Source organism: Chlorocebus sabaeus, chromosome 10 (assembly GCF_047675955.1).
Source record: "Chlorocebus sabaeus isolate Y175 chromosome 10, mChlSab1.0.hap1, whole genome shotgun sequence".
NCBI lineage: Eukaryota > Metazoa > Chordata > Mammalia > Primates > Cercopithecidae > Chlorocebus > Chlorocebus sabaeus.
In genome coordinates, this window is record NC_132913.1 from 3,718,002 (window position 1) to 3,737,311 (window position 19,310).

The following is a 19,310-nucleotide window of genomic DNA, read 5'->3' on the forward strand; positions in this document are numbered from 1 at the left end:
CGGTGAGTGTTACAGTTCTTAAAGATGGAGTGTCTGGAGTCTGTTCCTTCAGATGTTCAGATACGTCCGGAGTTTCTTCCTTCTGGTGGGTTCATGGTCTTACTGACTTCACGAATGAAGCCACAGACCCTGGCAGTGAGTGTTACAGCTTTTAAAGAAGGCACGTCTGGGGTTGTTCGCTCCTCCCGGTGGGTTTATGGTCTGGTTAGCTTCAGGAGTGAATCTGCAGACCTTTGTGGTGAGTGTTACAGCCCATAAAGGTGGTATCAGGGATCGAAAGAGTAATCGCACTAAAGATCTGTTGCAAAAAGCAAAAGAACAAACCTACCACAAGGTAGAGAAGGACCCACTGGGGCGTTGTGGTGGCCTGCTTTTATTCCCTTATTTGGCCCCACCCACATCCTGCTGATTGGTCCATTTTACAGAGCGCTGATTGGTCCGTTTTACAGTGAGCTGATTGGTCCATTTTACAGCAAGCTGATTGGTCCGTTTTACAGAGCGTGGTCAGTTTTTACTGAGTGCTGGTGGGTGTGTTTACAAACCTTTAGGTAGACACAGAGCACTGATTGGTGCATTTGCAATCCTTAGCTAGACAGAAAAGTTCTCCAAGTCCCCACCAGACCCAGAAGCCCAGACGGCTTCACCTCTCAGTGGGAAGCGTGGCAGCTGGGGAGTGCTAACTGAGGGTCTGTTTATGAAACAGGGAGGGAGGAAGGGTGGTGAAGCAGCTGGGCTAGGGGTGCAGGAGTGCTGGTAACCACAGGGAGAGGCCCGGGTCCCAGCAGCACCTTGCTCGTGGGAGTAGGGTCAGCCCACCTGGAAGCCAGAGGGGGCAGGCCTGTGGGTGCAGGCCCTAAACAGCAGCCCCTGGGGCAGAGAACAGGAGCCTGGAAGGGGTGCGAGGGGTGTGTGCTCAGTCACTGGGGTCTAGAGGTCTGGCTTTAAGGCGGAATCTGAAAGGCTGGGGCTGGAAGTCCTTAATTTGGCTTCGTTTTCTGGGTCCTTGGAGTGAGGAATTCCAGGCCCGGAGGCTTGGGATTTCCTGTTGATTTCCGACTTCTCTTAAGACGCCCAAGGTCTGGCTCATGGTTAGGCCCTGGAACGTCCTCCCTGTCACCTTGGGAGTGTGTTTCAGGAGAGGAGGTTCACAGTGTTCTCCGGGAAGGAAACCAAGCCGGTCCTAGTGAAGCCCAGCCCAGCCCTCGAGGGTGGCTTGGGGCGGCCAGACTCCGCCCTGGTGGCCCGCCTGGCCCGCCGTGTGAAGACCAGCAGGGAGCTGGGAGGACTGAGGAGCAGCCGCTGGGTGCCGAGGCCTTTCTTCTTGGGTTCTTCCCAACTCTTGTTGCCACCATCTCTGCTTCCTTGCCCCTCTGGCCTAAATGTGGGCTCGCATGGTGGCTTTGGTCTCCTAAGCGCCCCAGGGGCAGGCCAAGGTGGACGGAAGCCCAGCATGCCCAGAAAGCCTCGCTGAACGGCCTTCCAGCCAGCCTCCGCCACATGGGTCCCTAAGCAGAGAAGAAAGAGACATCAGCCTGGGTTCCCATTCCCAGTTGCCAGTCTGTCTCCATATGGCAGCAGCCTCCTGTGAGACCCTCTGCCCACAGCCCAATGCCCAGACCCTGAGCGCAGCCCTGTCCTCCAACCCTGGGCTCATCCTGTCTAAGGCCCCTCTTCTCTGTGGCTGGCACTCTTCAGGCTGGCCCTGCCCAGATCGCAGGCTGCAGAACAGCCCGACAGGAGCCTCACTCACCAGGCATTTCTCTCCTGATGCTGCGGCAGCGAGTGACTGGTGGGTGGGATTCATCCTGGGAGGCAGGGCAGGTGGAGAGGTGTTCCCAAAGGCACTGCACTCACGTCCTGCCACACCACAGCTGCACCAAGGCGGACATTACCAGCTGGTTGCATCACTCCCCTGCGAGCCTGATGATCCCTCTCTGCCCAGCTTTCCAGGAACCCACAGGAGTTGAGACACTTGAGACAGAACCCATGTTCTCCCTTCCTAGCAAAAGGCGTTGGGTATCTGGTTCTCTGAAGGCCGTAGAGGCAGTTGGGTGTTTAGGACTCATCCTTACCATGTTTTTGAGTGTAAAAGACCCCTCCTGGCCGTGCTGAAGGGCCCCGGGGCTGGAATGACTGTGGGCCTGGCTCACTGTGGGCTTTTCCCGTGTAGTTTGCATTTCACCCCTCCCAGAAGGAAACCCACCGCTGACTCTGGGGACAGGCAGTGCCCAGCATGGATGAGCTTTGCTCCCATCACCGCACTCCCGTCTTGTCTCAAAGATTCATACTCTTGCCGTTTTTTTTTTTGTTGTTGTTGTTGAGACAGGGTCTCACTCTGTTGCCCAGGTTGGAGTGCAGTGCCATGGTCACAGCTCATTGCAGCCTCAGCCTCCCAGGCTCAAGCCATCCTTCCGCCTCAGCCTCCAGAATGGGGCTGGGACTACAGGCTTGCACCACCACCCCTGGCTATCTTTTTTGTTTTTTGTGTGTGTTTTTATTAGAGATGGGTTCTTGCCATATTACCCAGCTGGTCTCAAACTCCTGGGCTCAAGGGATCCGCCCACCTTGGCCTCCCACAGTGCTCTGGATGACAGGCTTGAGCCGCTGCACCCGGCTACCCCCTTGCCTTCTCTGTGGTTGGGTGGTTATGTGTTTATGGGAGGCAGTCGGTTTGAAACTAACTCATGGCGCAGAGGATGGAACCATGGAAGACTGAGCAGTCTGGGTTCAAGCATTTACCCCGCTCTGTTTTGTGAGCTTGGGCAAGTTACTCAACCTCTCTGAGGCTTTGGTGCCTCCTCTGGAAGAGGCCATAATAATAGTAGCTGCAGGATTGCCTTGGGGATTAAGTAAGAGTGCAAATACAGAGCCACTCACCTGCGCTGGGTGGTGTTCTGTGCGTGAGACTCTGTGCTCCCTGAAGAAGGGGTAATAGGGGCCCAAGTGGGAGTTGACTGGGCCCCTGACACCCCAAGGGGTGGGCACTGCAAGCACTGAGCAGCTGGACCCTGGGTTAGAGCGATTTTCCTGACCCCGTAGAGCGTCTTCACTTTTTAATATGAGGTGTGTCTGTCGGGCTCAGGCCTCTGCATGTGCCCCATCCGCGCCTCTGACCAGCTCTGACTCACCCCTCCTGTCTCCCGCCCCCAGCAACATGTCGGACGCCTTGGCCAATGCCGTGTGCCAGCGTTGCCAGGCCCGCTTCGCCCCCGCTGAGCGCATTGTCAACAGCAATGGGGAGCTGTACCATGAGCACTGCTTCGTGTGTGCCCAGTGCTTCCGGCCCTTCCCCGAGGGGCTCTTCTATGAGGTGAGGACACTACTGAGGGCCTTCTCAGACCCCGCTCAGAGTCTGCCCTCAAGGAGTGGGTGGGCTGGGCTCCGGGCAGTGGTCCTGACTGGTGACAGGGCCGGGTCTGGAGCCAGCCCAGAAGCAGGCTTGAGCTCCTGCACGGGCCCATCCTTCACCTGTGAGATGTGAACAGCGCCCCGGATGCTCTGGGTGCTAACGGAGAGCCACCTTTCACCAGCCTCCTCTGGGCAGATGCTGGGTAGGCCCTGGGGGCAGGAAGAGCCTGCCCTGGTGGTGCTTGCCCTCCATGGGGACCAGACAGTGAGCACAGCAACCGCAGGGCCCACCAGCTGGTGCTGATGCCCTGGGGGTCAGGGCTTACAGGGTGGGGTGGGGTGGTGCTCAGGGAAGGTGAGGTTTGGGCAGACCTGAGGGGAGGGAGCCACAGACATCTCTGCAGGAAGAGCACTGGGCAGAGGGCACAGCACATGCACAGACCCTGTGGTGGGAGAACATGGGGTGTATGGAGAGCAGTAGGGAAGCTGGTGTGATAGAAGCTGAGGGCATGAGAGGAAGAGTGCCAGGCGCTCAGGACAGGGAGGTGGATTTTGTTTGGCCCAATGGGCCTCTACAGAGGCATAGACAGGAGCCACCTCGGGGTGTGAAGCAGAGGAGTCACACTGTCTGCTGACATTTGAAAAGGTGCCCTGGTCAGGCACTGTGACTCATGCCTGTAATCCCAGCACTTTGGGAGACGGAGGCGGGTGAATCACCTGAGGTCAGGAGTTCAAGACCAGCCTGGCCAACATGGTGAAACCCTGTCTGTACTAAAAATACAAAAAATTAGCCTGGCGTAGTGGCAGGTGCCTGTAATCCCAGCTACTCAGGAGGCTGAGGCAGGAGAATCACTTGAACCTGGGAGGCGGATGTTGCAGTGAGCCGAGATCGCGCCATTGCACTCCAGCCTGGGGGACAGAGCAAGACTCCATCTAAAAAAAAAAAAAAAGGAGGCTTCTGGCCGCTGAGGAGAGGGTGTAAGGTGGGACCGGAACAGAGGCTGGGCTGGGAAGCCGGCGGGACCAGGAGCTGAATTAGTACAGTCACCCAGATGAAAGTGAAGGGGCCTTCACCAGCTCATGAGAGCAGTCTTTAAATCATCAACAGTCTTGCAAACTGGTTATGCAACAGAGTTTTTGTTTACAAATTAAATTACATAAACATACAATGGGATACAATTTTATTAAAAACAGAGGGAACAAATACTCAAAGCGTACCACTTGCTAATTATTTTGTTCCACTTTACTATTGTCTATGCTGCCGGGGTTATTTCCGTTCATTGTGCTGGGGTGGCCATGCACACCCCCGCTCAAGTCCACATCAATGTCCTTTCGGCAACTGGAGGTTGGCCATGACGGGAATATTCACACCATGGACATTGGCAAACGCCCCACAGCAGGGCCTGCCTCTGTGCCCCAGAGAGCTGGCTGTTCAACATTTACCAGCACGCCACTGGTGGTTGTGGTGGCGGTGGTGGCCAGGGTTCAGATGCTGGCTCTGTTTCGAGGTAGAGCTGATGGGATTGGCTGGTGGATGGATGTGGGGCATGTGGTCCACCTGGCAGACCAGGAGCCGCTGTTCCTCACGGTGCCTTCAGCCTCCTGAGAAATGCTGGCTAAATGTAGAGACAGCAGGGGGGTGGGCAAAACTCTGGGAGGGGTGGCCATGTGCCCAGAACAAAGCCTGTCATACAGTAGGTGTCCAGATGATTTTCATTGCTGAGTTTAAGCCCTTCCTGCCTCTACAGGTCCCTGGGTAGGGCTATATCCAGTTCAGTCTAGTAAGACACTCATTTTAGAGAACAGGGAAAAACCAAATTAAAAAATAGAAAATACAATTATCAAAAGAGAGGAAAGCAGAGGCAGGCTTTGGCCCCACTTGTGGCCAGCACAGGGGCCCTCGCTGGCAGCTGCCGCCTGGAGGGTGTGCACACTGGCTCCTGCTGGCCGCAGCCCTGAGCTCTCCCCACTCCCCCGTGCCCAGGTCCTTCCTGCCTTCCCTTCCTTCTGTCCCTGGGTCTTCGTGGCCTCTAGGGAAGCTGGACTACTTCCACAAAGAAGGTATAGGAAATAGGGCCAAGTGGCACTACACTTCAAACTGGATCTCATCCCTCCTGGCATAAAACGCCCTCACCCCCAGCCTGTTCTCCGGACCCACAGGGTCCAGATCCTCAGTAGACACCAGTGGCCCTTGGACAGGTGGCCTTGCCGACCTTTCCAGCTTCCACAGGGGCCCCTCCCTTTGCACCCCACCATCCCAAAAGGGCCAATGTCCTCTGCTGGCCAGGCCTGGGACCTGCTGCTCCAGCCTCAGCCCGACATGTGCCTGTCTCAGTGCCTCATCCCCTGCTGTCAGGTCCTGACCCGACAAGGGCCTGGGCGGCTGGTGGGAATGATAGTGCTTGTCCTCTCTCTGCGACCCCTTTGCAGTTTGAAGGCCGGAAGTACTGTGAACACGACTTCCAAATGCTGTTTGCTCCGTGCTGCGGATCCTGCGGTAAGGCCGGTGACAGTGCACATCCTGGGCTGCCTGGGAAGTGGGCAGCAGGCGGGGTGGGGGGGCGGGGGCCCAAAGGGGCACACAGAACTGGCCTAGCTCTTCCCTAACTGCCCACCTTGCCTCTCTGAGCGGCAGCCCTCAGGCCCCCTATAGGTACCCCCATCTCACAAGGGAGCCCACGGGCCAGGCAGAGAGCAGGTGGAGTGTTAGGTGGACGGGGCTTTGGAGGGTCCGAAGAGGGGACGGGCACGCGCCCCCTGGCCAGCAGGGACCTGTCCTTTTCCAGGTGAGTTCATCATTGGCCGCGTCATCAAGGCCATGAACAACAACTGGCACCCGGGCTGCTTCCGCTGCGAGCTGTGCGATGTGGAGCTGGCTGACCTGGGCTTTGTGAAGAATGCCGGCAGGTGAGGTGGCCACATTGGGCCAGAGGGGACTGGGCCACAGCCCTGCCCAGCACACCTGCCCACCCCTCCCGTGTGCTACCCACTTGCTGAGGGCCCAGCAGGGTCCCGGTGCCGAAGCCTGCACTGACGTGGCTGCCCTCCCTCCAGTTCACCTCAGGGCAGATGGTCCAACTCCCAGTTTGCGGGGCCCCATGCTTGGCATGTTCCTGGCAGCCTCTCGGGAGCCATGAGAAACCTCCACAGTCCCCCACCCCCTGGCCACCCCGCCTACTGACCCCACCTGTCCACCTTCCCCTGCCTGTACCTCTGCAGCTCAGTGTGGCTGGAGGGAAATGCCCACATTTACTCTTAAATTCAGGGCCACAGACCTCATGGGTACTCCAGAAGTTCCCACCTCCTGTGAAGCCTTGGTCTCTTGTTCCCCCTCCCCGAGCACTGTCCCTATAGCAGGCTGCCTTGTCTCCTACCTGCCCTGGCCCTAGCTCTGGGATCCCGTGCAGCCCCGCTGCTGTCTGAGCCGTGTTCGTTCCCACAGTTTCTCCAGGGCTCCCTTCTCCATGCCACTCTCTTGTCCTTTCTGAAGGACCGGGCTGGGGAGCTGGGTTAAAAATACTGGCTGGCCTTCCTCCCCAGCCTCTCCCAGCACACCTGCCTCCCCTCGTGTGTGCTACCCCAGCCTCATCTGCCCAGGGACCCACACCTCCTCTTGACCCCTCAGCAGCTCTCACCACAGCTGCTGAGGTGCAGAAACGCCCCCCTTCTGGCACCCGGGACCCTGAGTTCCTGTGGTTCTGTCCCCCGCCCCCACAGCGGCACCTGCTCACTCCCTCCTCTGAGCCATCTTCCTCCCGGTCTCTCCATGGGGGGTCGTCTGGGACTCCGCGCCCGGCCCTCATGGCTGCCCTTGCAGACAGAATCCTAGAGCCCTAAATGGCATGTGTGTCTGGACAATTCTGGGCTCCACTTCGGGCCTCTCTCTCGCTGTCCTCAGCTGCCCACATGCCACCTTCACTTGGTGTCCACCAGGCATCCCAAATGCAATGGGGCACAGGCAGTTTGGGATTCTCCTCCGCCAACCACCAAGGCTGCCTCTGCATGTGCCCTGTGTCAGTGAGAGGCAGCGCCGCCCCACAGAGGCCCCAGCCATGCCCCCCCTGCCACACCCCCTCTGTCCGGGCACTCTGCTCGCTCCCGCAGCTCCTCCGAGATGCTTCCCCGACACTACCAAGCTCTTGTCCACGCGCCGCCCACGAGAGAGGCATGTGGCCTGGTGCCCGGTGTCTAGCCCGCTGTCCTCGGAGCTGGGCGGTGCCTGGCATTGAGCAGGTTGTCTAAATGAAGGGCTGAGGGGGCAGACGGTGCAGTGCAGGGGCCGAGGGACAGCACCAGGGGCTCATGGTGACCAGCAATGTCGCCGACGGTGTGTGGAGCGAGCCCAGTCTCCTTTCTGAGGCAAGGTTTGCACAGGGCCACTGCCCCAAGGGCTGGTTGGGGAAATGTGAAAGATGCTGGAAGTGTTTTGGAAAGTCAGACGTGCTACAGAAGCACATTGCCGTAAGGACGGGGCAGGGCGGCAGCTAGGGTGAGGAATGAGGGCCCCTGCTTGGCCCTCCCAGCCCCACAGTGCAGACTTCAGAATCTGGACAGACGTGCCGTGAGCTGCCAGAGCCCCAGCAAGAGCCCACGAGGCTGCCTCTGCCGCTGTGCCACCACTTCGCCACTCCTGGGTCAAAGACAGAAGTTCTGGGAAACGCTTCATGTTGACCAAACACAATAACCTGTGTAGTCTGAAAGCTACGGTTGTGTTTATGGTCTGTACAAACAAATATAAAGGACGTGTTAGGGAAATATCTGCACGCAAGCAAGGGAAATAGCTCAGGCAGAGAGAGGCCTCTCTGGAGGAAGGGGGTCTGGGTCAGTGGGAGGCAGGTGCGCAGCGCAGCCCTGGCCTGACCTGAGCTGCCATGACTACACAGGACATGCTTGTCCGGGACTGGGAGCCTGCCAAAGAGCTCTGGGGGTTGCAGGCCTGTGTGTGGGGTTACAGCAGGAGAGATCCAGAATCCAGAGCTGTGCTCAGTCCCTGCAGGCCGAGAGTGCTGAGGTCCCCTGGCAACCAGCCTGAAACGTGTGGCCTGTGTCCCTTCAACTCCGGCAGTGTGTATCTGGCAGAGGCACCAGAGGGGACTCAGGGTACCTTGCACTGCAAAGGAATATTGAGACTCCCTCCCCGCCCCCGCCAGGACTCCCAGGTCCCTCTTCCGGGTCTTTCTGCAGAGCCTGGTTGCTGAGCGATTCTGTAGCAGGAAGAAGGCTGGGAGCCTAGTGGGAAAGAAAGGCGTCCATTGTTCAGGGGTTGTTCTTCCGGCCTCTTCTCTCCCTGCCACGGATGAAGTCGTTGAGTGTCTAGGAGCCTTTGTAAGCATCACAAGCCCCTGCAGAGGGGTGGCCGACGGATCCCCTTCGTCAGTTTTCCCTTTTCAGGGGTTGAGACGAGGCGGTCTAGAGAAACGGTGGGCATCTGCTGAGATTTCAGGTTGCCTGCTGGGGAGGTGGCTGGGGAAACGGCAGATGCCTCTTGCTGAGTCTGCTGAGTCCTAAACAGTCTGTGCTCGGCCTGGACAGCGCCCCCCGCTCACAACTCGGACTTGGCACTCAGCGAGCTTTCGTTGGTTTTCCCTTCGAAGCTGGGGGGCGGGCCCTTGAGCCTTTTGCCACAGAGCAAGTTGCACAGGGCGTGGCGGAACTTCTCAGCCACAAAGAAATACATGATGGGGTCGAGCGCCCCGTTGAGGCTGGTGAGGCAGGAGGTGATGCGGTTTCCCAGGGCCAGGACGCGCTGGGTGGCACAGGAGGTCCCACCGCTGTGGTAGTGCAGCACATAGACGGAGCGGTTGACGTGGTAGGGCACGAAGCAGACCAGGAAGATGGCCAGCACGATGGCGATCATGCGCACCGCCTTGCTCTTGAGGCGCTTCTCCACACGCAGGCCCTGCCGCAGGCTGCGGATGATCAGCAGGTAGCAGGTGACCGTGGTGACGAACGGGAAGGTGAAGGCCACGGCCAGGGACACCAGGGCATGGTGGGAGGCCTTCTCCCGGTACAGCTGCAGGCACACCACCGTGTGGTTGGTCTGCACGGTCTGCTGGCTCACCAGCAGCGGGGCCATGGCCACGGCCACCACCACCCACAGGAAGGCACAGGCCAGGTGTGCGTAGAGGGGCCTGCGGAGCTTCAGGGACTTGACCGGGTGCACGATGGCCAGGAAGCGGTCGGCGCTGATGCAGGTGAGGAAGTAGATGCTGGCGTACATGTTGAGGTAGAAGAGGAAGCCGGTGAGACGGCACGCGATTTCTCCAAACGGCCAGTGGTTCCCAGAGAAGTGGTAGACCAGGCGGGTGGGCAGGACCAGCACGCACGACAAGTCGGCCACGGCCAGATGCATCAGGAACACGTTGGCCGGGGTCCCGGACTTGTGGTCTCGGATGAAAAGCCACAGAGCCAGGGTATTGCCAACGAAAGCCAGGATAAAATCCAGGAGGTAGAAGGAGGCGAACAGCATGTTCTCCAGCGGCGTCTCCTGGCCACATTGCTCTGCCGTGGCCAGGGAGAAGTTGGTGATCAGACCTGGGGGGGCCACTTCAAGGCCATTCATGCTTTGGCTGGAGTCAGAGCCCGGGTATGAGCCTGGAGGGAACAAGCGAACAGTTCACAATGAGCTTGCGACCCGGGCAGCTTCACGCTCTCCGAAGTCCAGAAATCAGGCCTCCGATGCCTTCAGAACCTCCCACTTCCAAGCTCAGCATTGCCCACGGGGAGATGAGGGGACCTCCTTGTCCATTTGGGGTGCGTGAGCGTCAGAGGCATTCTGAACTGCAGCACAAGGCAAACACAGAACCAGGCCTTGGAATTTCGCCACTATGCAGCTGCACCCCTGCCACCCGGGAGATCTGAGGCTCCTCAGAGCTGGGAGGACAGGGTCAGCACCCGGACGGGGAATGGGATGTGAGCCCTGCCTGGGTGAGGCTCTGGGTTTTCTGTTCTGCCCCTGAAGTGTGATGTCTGAGTGTCAGGGGTGGTGAGGGGTGGGAGCAGTGTGTCTCTGCGATTCTAGCTCCTCCTCAGCCCCAGCCTTGGCCGGTGAGTTCTGCTCATCCTGAGTGCCTGGACCCTCCCTGACCTGCCTGCCCACAGGTGTGCTGGCTGGGGCGTCTCTACTTTCTGCTTCCCCTGCTGGCCTCTGACCATGGCTTCCCCGGCACCTGACTCACAGGAGGATGCCCCAGGATGGCAGCAAGGACTGTGCCCTGGGAGGTCAGAGGTCTGCTCTTTTTACCCGCCTGAGAGTTTCAGCGTCTCTCTTGGGGGCTTTCTGGAGCCGGCCAGAAAGGCTGGAAAGGCTCTTTCTGGAGCCAACCTCCGTTTGGACATCCTGACAGGTGGGGAGACCTGTGTTTAGGAGAAGCCTGTGCCTGGGCATCAGGCCAGCTGGGAGTATTTTCTCTCTCAGAGTAGATGCACCACCAGGGGGCAGCATCTCTTCCAGGAGGGGAAGACCCATTTTACCCGGAGTCAGAGACACTGGCCAAGGCTGTCCGGGTCAGATCTGCAGCCCCAGAGAGGCCTGGAGGCCCCCTGGCTTGCCCACATTCGAAGGCCAAGTGCAGAGCCCTGTGACAGGCCTAGGTAACAAGTCACGTCCATCTGGTGAACCCTGAGTCTGGATAGGGTGCTCCCCACTCCCCGCAGACAGAGAAACCCACTCCTGTTTTGCTTTTAGTCAACTCAGAAGATTCAGGAAGGAGAGCGAGGGTCCCAAACACCCTGCCTCCCCAACCTAGGCCTGCGAGTGTGGGTGTGGGCAGGCGGTGGGGCCAGAGCAGCCCGCATCCAGGGCAGGACAGCAGGCCTGGCCTGCCTTTGAATTGGGGTCACCAGCGGGCTTTGGCCAGGTGGATGCTGATGATGGCACAGCTTCTGGGGTTCCTCTGGGCACCCGGCTTCCCAGTACCCACAGTCTCCACCCTGCACAGCCAGGCTGAAGCAGAGGCTGGAGAGGGGTTTGCAGAAGAGAAGCTGGCATCCCGTCTGTGCCCATTGCAGGATGGCAGCAGGAGGGGAGGAGGCACGAGCCACAGACCTGGCAGGGTCCTTATCCTGGGCGAGCCTGGCTCTGCACCAAGCAGCCAGAGACCTACCTGCAGCAAATTCACTCTGCACGTCTCTCCCTGCCTGTTTCCCTCTCTGCCTGCCTCCCTCCCTCCCTCCCTCCCTCCCTCCCTCCCTCCCTCCCTCCCTCCCTCCCTCCCTCCCTCCCTCCCTTCCTTCCTTCCTTCCTTCCTTCCTTCCTTCCTTCCTTCCTTCCTTTTCTTTCTTCTTTCCTTTTTTTTTTTTCCAGGGTCTCGCTCTGTCACCCAGGCTGGAGTGCAGTGGTGCAATCAACTCACTGCAGCCTCAACCTCCAGGGCTCAAGTGATCCTCCCACCTCAGCCTCCTGAGTAGCTGGAACTACAGGCACACACCACCACGCCCGTCTAATTTTTGTATTTTTTGGTAGAGATGGGGTTTTGCCATGTTGCCCAGGCTGGTCTCAAACTCCTGGGCTCCAGTGATCCTCCCTCCTTGGCCTCCCAAAGTGTTCGGATTACAGGCATGAGTCACTGCGCCCAGCCCCTCTCCTCTTACTGACTCCACAGGGCTGTCTCAGGAGGCTGGTGGCATGGGGCAGAGAGGGCATGGTGACTGTTCACGGGCACAGCAGCCCCTCGAGGAGGAGGCTGGAGCCATCCTCACATGGAGGAGAAGCAGGCACGGTGGTGGCCCTAGTCCTAGGGAAGGGCAGGCCGCACCCTTCCTCAGGAGAGCGAGCGGCCAGCTGCTGTGGCCCTCACATGGAGGGTGAGGGCTGGCCCAAGCACCTGGCCATCAATGTCCTCAAGCAAAGGGGAGGGCAACTGCCTAATAATATTACCTTTTAGCTATTTCTCTAGGCAGGTTCCCCTACCTGAAAAGATTGCCCCCGGCTTCAGAGTGTTTGAAGATGCCTGAAGTTCTAACACCAGAGATGGTTTCCTGCCACTTCCAGGAACAGGGTCTGTTCTTAGTCCCATGTGGAGTTCCTCACGGGGACCCCATTCCCCAGGAATCCAGGTTTCACAGTCCTCTGACTTGGGCTGGAGGGTCTCGGCTGCCACTTTCCCTAGGACTGCTAAAACCACAGTGCGGTGCGGGCGGAGAGCTGAGGGCCGAAGAAGGCGGGGTGAGTGAGCCTCGGGAGAGGGAGACAGGCTTGGCTGGAGCCCTGGGGAAGGGCTGAGGGCTCTGAAGGGGGCTGTGGAGGAGAGGTAAAAGGAGGGAGAGACACAGCCCTTGACAGGGCCTGTGAGGCAGGGGAGGACAAGGAGCAGGTGCTGGTGGGATGGCGGGGGCGGTGGGGGGGCTGTGACTTTGAGGGTGTCATGTTGCCCGTGCTGGGGGTGAGGACCCAGAGACTGGAGGAACAGGGCTTCAGGGCAGGTGCACTGGCAGGCAGAGAGGACAGCCCATGGCAGATGGGAGGGGCACACAGGTGTACTGTTTTCAGGTTGGCAGGAGAGGAGGAAGGTATGTGCGGGGAGGCCCTGGAGACTGGAAGAGGAGAGGGGGCTCAGTGAGTGAGGGGTCCTTGTTAGAACCTGGGGGTGGGAAGGGGCCAAGGTGGGTGCCCCCCACCCCAGACTGTCCCTCGGGCCTGTACTGTGCCCCACTGTGCAGGCATCACCTGGCCCCAGGAGAGAACAGCTCGTAGGTACGACTGACCACTCTGCCTGGCATGGTGGGGGCCTGCCTGTGCTGGCTCAAACCAGTTTTAGCCCCATTTTACAGATTAGGGAATCAAGGCTGAGTGTCTGCTAACTTGCCCTAGGTCACTTGACCAGGGGACATGGGCCCTGGAGCTGGAAGTGAGACCAGGGAAACCCTGGCCCCCAGGGGACTGCCCTGCCTCTGGAGACTGCCAGGGCGCCTCGGCCAGGGCAGGAGAGTGACTCGGTCTCAGAGCTTGCCATGGAGTTGTCTCCCAGGCTCAGCACCTCCTCCCAGCCCTGGAACCACTCCCTAATCTTAGGGGCCCGCGTGTGGAATGAGAATGTGCAGCCCCTTGCTCAAAAAGGAAGAGTTTCAAGACAGTGACAGCAGAATGTTACTGGGCTTGGGGCCCTGAGTGACAGCAGGGCTAGCATATCTCATGGCACTAGGTGGGCCTGTGGTGCCTCCTGCCTCCAGCCCGGGGGTCTCAGCCTGGCCACTGCCCTCCACTTCCTGCCCCGGCCGAAGGGCGTGCACCTCGCTCTCTCTGGGACTGAGACTCACTCCATCTTAAACCGCTTCCTGGTTTGTTTCAGGTTTGCTGAGGTTTCTCCTCCCTTTCTGTCCCTCGTTTGAGGAGTTCTGATACTGGTTGTTGCAGTTTGGTCTGAGATGGGCCCCGCTTCACTCTCCATTGCCCTTTAGAAACGAACTTCAGCCTAGACTCACTGGTTCCTCACGGCTGACTGCTCAGATGGCCACCGAGCAGGTGTTCCGAAGAGGAAGGGGCGTGGAACGGGCCGGGGCCTGGGCAGTGTTGGGTCCCATGGCTGTGGGTGAGCTGAGCGTCTAGGACAGGTCTCAGGCCTCTGTGGAGGTGGCAGGTGGGCACGCGTGGCCTCAGGGAGGGCCTGTGGTAGCAGCAGCCATGGCCAGGTGGTGGCAGTTGCCTTTGCATTAGCGCCACTCCATCCCTGGCCTGGACCCTCTCCCAGGCATCTGGCTCCCGTATGGGTCAAGGCTGCCTCATGGTTAGGGGCACGGGTGCTGTCATTGCAGCCTGGACTGCAGGCAAGCCACTTCCCCTCTGCAGGCCCCCATCAGAGGGACAAAACACCGCTTTGTGGGCTGCTGTGAATTCAGACTGGTCAGCCTTCAATGCACAGGTCAGACCATCACCAAAGACATGGGACGAGACAGGCTGCTGCCTGTCTCCCTGGGCAGGGTTCCCCACTGTGTGTTTCCTCTGCTTAGCCCTGGGCTCCCAGCCCGCCGCACCCAGCCTGCCCCTTACCTCTAGCTGCTGGTCCGGGAGGAAGGGGCAGGGGTCTGTGGGGCAGCAGGTGATCTCCGCCCGTGGGTGTCGGTGGCAGAGGGCTCCGTGCCGCTGTGGGTGGAACGCTGGCTATTTAAGGAGAAGAAGGGAGACCACAGCCCCTCTGGCCCTGAAAGGCTGCTTCATTCCTGAGGGGTCCCTTGTGTGGCGGCCGCTCCTCTGGCTGCCGCTGCTGCCACCAGAGCGTGAATATTCTAGTGTGTCCCTAGCCCGTGCCCCCCGCCCCCAGCTTGGCCACAGAGGCCGAGTGTGTGACTGTCTCAGAGACTCAGAGCAGGCGGGGGCTGGCTGGGGGGCTTAGGCTGGAGCTGAGGGACACAACAGGACGTTTCAGAAGGGGATGATTTCCTACTGATGGGGGGCAGGGAGGGGCCGGCTGCCATGGCAACAGGCGGCGCTCTCAGGCCTGCGCCCGCAGACAGTGGAGGGGGCCTGGGATCGGAGGGTGGGAGTCCGAGGAGCATTGCTCACTGAGTGAGAGGCGACTCTTTGAGGACACTTGCTGTAGGGTCCTTGTGTCCTGCCCCGTATAATGAGGCCCCATTTGGGCATGCCGAATAAATCATGGCCTTTATCTGGAGCGAGGCACAGCTGCAGGGGCCTCATAATGGGGCGCTGTCCTGCCCGTGGGGGTGTGGCTCAGTTCAGAGGCCGGGTGCCCGCCGGTGCAGCTCCCCTTCGGCACGGGAGCCCGTGAATCCGACTGCTGGCCCCGGGGCTCCTCCCTGGCGTGGCTCTGGGCTGGGGTGCCTTTGAGTGCTGCCGGCGGCCGCCTCTGAGACTGACTGAACAAAGTTCGTTTCTCTCAGTCTTTCTAAAAATGATATATCCAGCAACACGGGAAGCCAAATCATCTTTCCTGGTTTCAAAAGACTTTACATTTTGTTGTTTAAACATTGAAAACTGTATGTATGTGGCTAGCATTTAAGGGGCAGTATCTTAAATTTGTCTCTTCACGTCACCCCGTGCAGCTGGGATTATTGCCCCATTTCACAGACAAGGAAACTGAGGCACAGGCACATGAAGAAACTCACCCATCAGCCAACAGTAGGAAGCGACAGAGCCAGGATTTGAACCCAAGGGCGTGTCCCTCCAGAACTGAAGCTTCATGTGTATGTGTGTTTTGTTTTTCTGCTGCATTTTGAATTTAGAATTCTTAGATCCGATCCTAATTCAACCTGAAAAATAATTCTGAAGGTTACCTTTAGATCTGGTGCTGTGATGTGGTCTGTCGAGAAGCTGTTTCCCATCTGGACTTCCTACGAGAGATGACTTCCCAGTCTGTCTGGCCTGAGAGCCAGCCGGGTGTTCGGTGTCTGAGCCAGGGTGCAGGTCCCTTTCCTCTTGTGCCTGCAGGCGGCTGTCTGGAAGAATTGGCCCAGGCTGGTTGGAAAGGTGGTGGCTTGAAGCTAACCACTCTGAGCAGGGCATTTCTGGGCTCACAGACCTTCTGTTATGGGGGTGATCACTGTCGATGGCTTCAAGGGCATTGACCGTGGCGATGGAGTTTTCAGGCGTTGAGCTGATTTCTGTATCTTTGAAACAGAAGTAGTTCCTCACGGGTTGAGTGTTGTCCTGATGCTCTGGAGGAGTCACCAGCATGTGGAGTGGGGTCATGGGGCCGAGTCTGGGACAGAGGCACTGCAGGGGGCATGGACTGGCCGCCACAGGCGCCAGGTGGGGCAGCTCAGCCCCAGACCTGCTGAGGAGGTGGCCTGGGGTTGGGGCTAGGGCACAGGTATCTGGGCAAGGGTGGGCTTCAGGGATTGTGGTGATAAAGACTGAAGCCACAGGCCATAACTGCTTCCCATTCCTGGAGTGTAAGAGCCAGGGCCCTGGCCAGTGTGGAGGGGAGACTGGGGCGTAAAAGCCAGGGCCCTGGCCAGTGTGGAGGGGAGATGATGCCCACCGTGGCTCCCTTCCTCTCTTGCAGAATCATTCATTCACCCAGGCATTCCATCGACTGACCCTGAGCTGCTGCCCCCTGCTGGGCATGTAGGGTCTCGGGGAGGCACAGAGAGCCAGTCAGCAGCTTAGCAAGTGGAGTCGGGGCCTTTGCTTGGGCCCCTTGCCCTGCACACAGCTGATGAGGAGACACCCCAGGGCAGATGGAGCACAGTGCTGTGCAGGATGGAGTCCAGACCCAGCAGTAGCAGGTCCTAGGGTCCAGGGAGGGATGCTGAATAGGTGGCCCTGGCATCTGGGGTCTGCCCACCATAACCTGGGTGGGGATCTTGGGTCTGAGATTGGATCTCTTCAGTATCCTCTCTGACCAGCCTGTCAGAGGGGCCAACACGGCGTCGGCAGCCGTGGAGGCTGGTGAGGGGTGGAGAGGGCCCCTGGGGCTGGGGAGCCTGGGAAGGGAGGCCTGGATGCAGCAGGAGCGCCAGAGAGAGATTCAGTGGCAGGTGGGAACGGGGGCCAGGGGTGTTGGATTGGGACCTCTGTGTATCTTTATCTGGGGACTCTGAATCTAGATTCCTGCCACCTTTGAGGTCCAAGGGAACAGAAACCATGTTGATTTGTCTCTTCGTTGAGAACACAGCTGTTGTCCAACACAGCAAGAAATTATTCTGAGGTCTTCACAAAAACACTCTGTAATGACAGTTCCTGGGTTTGGGGACCTCCGTCTGACATAGCTGTGCTTGTCTTTGGAGACAGAAATCATCTGTATGTGTTTGGGCCCTTCTTCATCCGGTAAACCACGAAGGAAGGGGGTGAGTGGGCCTCCCAGGACCCTCACTGGCCACTCTGCTGGGCACAGTGACACTCACTAACTCGTGTGTGTTAAATACATTGGGAAAATAAAACAGTGTTTTCAGCAGATATCAATTAAGTGTGTACTGTATTCCACAGCATGCCCCAGGCTTGGAGAAAGAAAGAGGGAAAATACAATCCAGAGGCAGTGAACTTGAGCATCCTGGCATCTTCCCTGCTGAGCGTGGGTCGCATTTCCAGGACACTCTTGTGGCCTTGTGACTGGGCTTGCTGCTTTTCTGTACCCTGGGCTGAGCCCCTTTGAAGCCCCCAGCTGCTCAGCGAAGTGGCAGGGGTCCAGGCTCTCTTCTCCCGGAGGTGGCCGGGCTGTGTGTGGGAGTGGGGGGTCTGCCCCTAATGCCCCTGCCTCCCGCAGGCATCTCTGCCGGCCTTGCCACAACCGTGAGAAGGCCAAGGGCCTGGGCAAGTACATCTGCCAGCGGTGCCACCTGGTCATCGACGAGCAGCCCCTCATGTTCAGGAGCGACGCCTACCACCCTGACCACTTCAACTGCACCCACTGTGGGTAGGTGCACGGCCCGGCCCTGCAGTGCGGCGGCGGGGAGCCAGGGCGGGCCCAGGGTCAGGGTGGTGGGGCCTCCACCTGGGGAAGTGTGGAGGCGGGAGAGGTGAGCAGGGTGGGCAGAGAGAGGGGTCCCGGGAGGGGGGCCGCAGGGCAGAAGTGGGCCAGGGGCCGGGAAGCAGCCATGGCAGAAAGTTTCTCTCTCCAGGGCTCTGTTCGGGGGGCACTTGAGACTCGGGAGGCAGGTGGGCTGGCCCTAGACTGCAGGCGAGAGTTGAGGTGGAGCAGCAGAAGGGACCCGAGGGGTAGAGGGGCGGGCAAGAGACCGGGAGTGGGCTTGGCACTGGTGTTAGAGACAGGAGTTGCACAGGCAGCCCCTCCGCCCCTGTCCTCACCCACCCCCACCCCCACCGTCCACTCCAGCCCTCTCCGTGCCTGTCCAGACACCCAGTCGGGTTTGGAGGAGGAGGGGGCCCGAGAACAGACCTGCTTCTCAGAGGCCTGGGTGCGGAACACAGGCCACTCTTCTGGGCTGTGCGGGAAGTGTGTGCTCCAGGGCCTGTCTGGGGCACAGGAAGTCTGCAGAGAGCCCGGAGATCAGAGGGAGCTGCCGCCTCGGCTCTGCAGGCACAGGATGGGCCCCTCGGGGAGCCGCGCCCCGGGGTGGCGGCGCTGCTGGCATGACCCTGCAGAAGGGCATGGACGGCACCTGGGGGCTGCTCGCTGTCTTCCAGGAAGGAGCTGACGGCTGAGGCCCGTGAGCTGAAGGGCGAGCTCTACTGCCTGCCCTGCCATGACAAGATGGGCGTCCCCATCTGCGGTGCCTGCCGCCGGCCCATTGAGGGCCGAGTGGTCAACGCGCTGGGCAAGCAGTGGCACGTGGAGGTGAGCCAGGCTGGCGGGCATGTGGCCTCAGGTTGGGGGTGCCCCAGCTCAGGGTCATGGTGAGAGCCGAGCCCTGAAGCCCCTCCACACTCCCAGCCCAGGCTGCGTGACTGGCTCCCGGCGAGGCCCTTCCTCTGGGGTACTGCCCCTCCCTGTGCTCAGCCAGGGACACCAGCCTGCCCACGGGAGCCAGGAGACCCGAGTGCACACACATGGTTGGGTAGCTGTGCCCACCTCTCCTCTTCCCCCTGCTGGCATTCTAAGAGACTCCAAGGTCAGGAGAAAACCTTGGGGGCAGTTTGCCCAGGGTGCCCTGGGGGTTGTGGTTGACAGAACCCACTATGTGGACAGCCCTGTGCAAACACGGAGTTGAAGAGTTCCTCAGGTGTGAGCACTGGGTCACCTGGAGTGCCCCCGCTGGGTGGTGGGCTCTCATGTTCTCATGGGTACACTGGGATCGGTGAGCCCACCACCTTCCCTGATGACCTGGCCAGCGCTGTGTCCAGAAGCTGTGTTGGGTGGCAGCTGGGGTGGGAGGCCATGCCGTCCTGCCCTGATGCAGGCCCCAGCCCCCAGCCCTCATCCTCACAAGCAGATCCCTGGGGGAATGCAAGGTGCTGCTCAGTGACCCCAGGCTTGCAGGGGGTGCCTGCAGAGGCCCCACGTGGACAGGCTGGGCTGCCTCTGCCAGCGAGGGCCCACCATGCCACAGCACGGGGCTGGCACCTGACTCCTGGGGCTGAGCCTGCCGAGGGAGAGGCCAGACTG

The 19,310-nt window shown here is 59.6% G+C and overlaps 2 protein-coding genes across 5 annotated transcripts in view; one reads left to right on the forward strand and one right to left on the reverse strand.

Moving 5' to 3' along the window:
* LIMS2 (LIM zinc finger domain containing 2) overlaps positions 1-19,310 on the forward strand; it is a 36,413-nt gene that overhangs the window by 14,369 nt on the left and 2,734 nt on the right. For 2 of the 4 annotated variants that reach the window (XM_007964604.3, XM_007964603.3), the window contains exons 2-5: positions 5,779-5,845; positions 6,135-6,255; positions 17,511-17,660; positions 18,392-18,542. In XM_007964604.3, coding sequence (XP_007962795.1) covers positions 5,815-5,845; positions 6,135-6,255; positions 17,511-17,660; positions 18,392-18,542 — 453 coding nt within the window. In that variant the 5' untranslated portion in view covers positions 5,779-5,814. Of the gene's footprint in view, positions 1-3,150; positions 3,311-5,778; positions 5,846-6,134; positions 6,256-17,510; positions 17,661-18,391; positions 18,543-19,310 lie in introns of all 4 variants that reach the window. The other 2 variants (XM_007964601.3, XM_007964606.3) reach the window with 2 other exon arrangements.
* Positions 7,577-17,504, reverse strand: GPR17 (G protein-coupled receptor 17). The gene is made up of 2 exons (XM_007964599.3): positions 14,336-17,504; positions 7,577-9,942 (listed from the first exon to the last, which is right to left on the reverse strand). Exon 2 carries the CDS (start codon positions 9,908-9,910, stop codon positions 8,891-8,893), a length of 1,020 nt encoding a protein of 339 aa, XP_007962790.2. The 5' UTR covers positions 9,911-9,942; positions 14,336-17,504; the 3' UTR covers positions 7,577-8,890.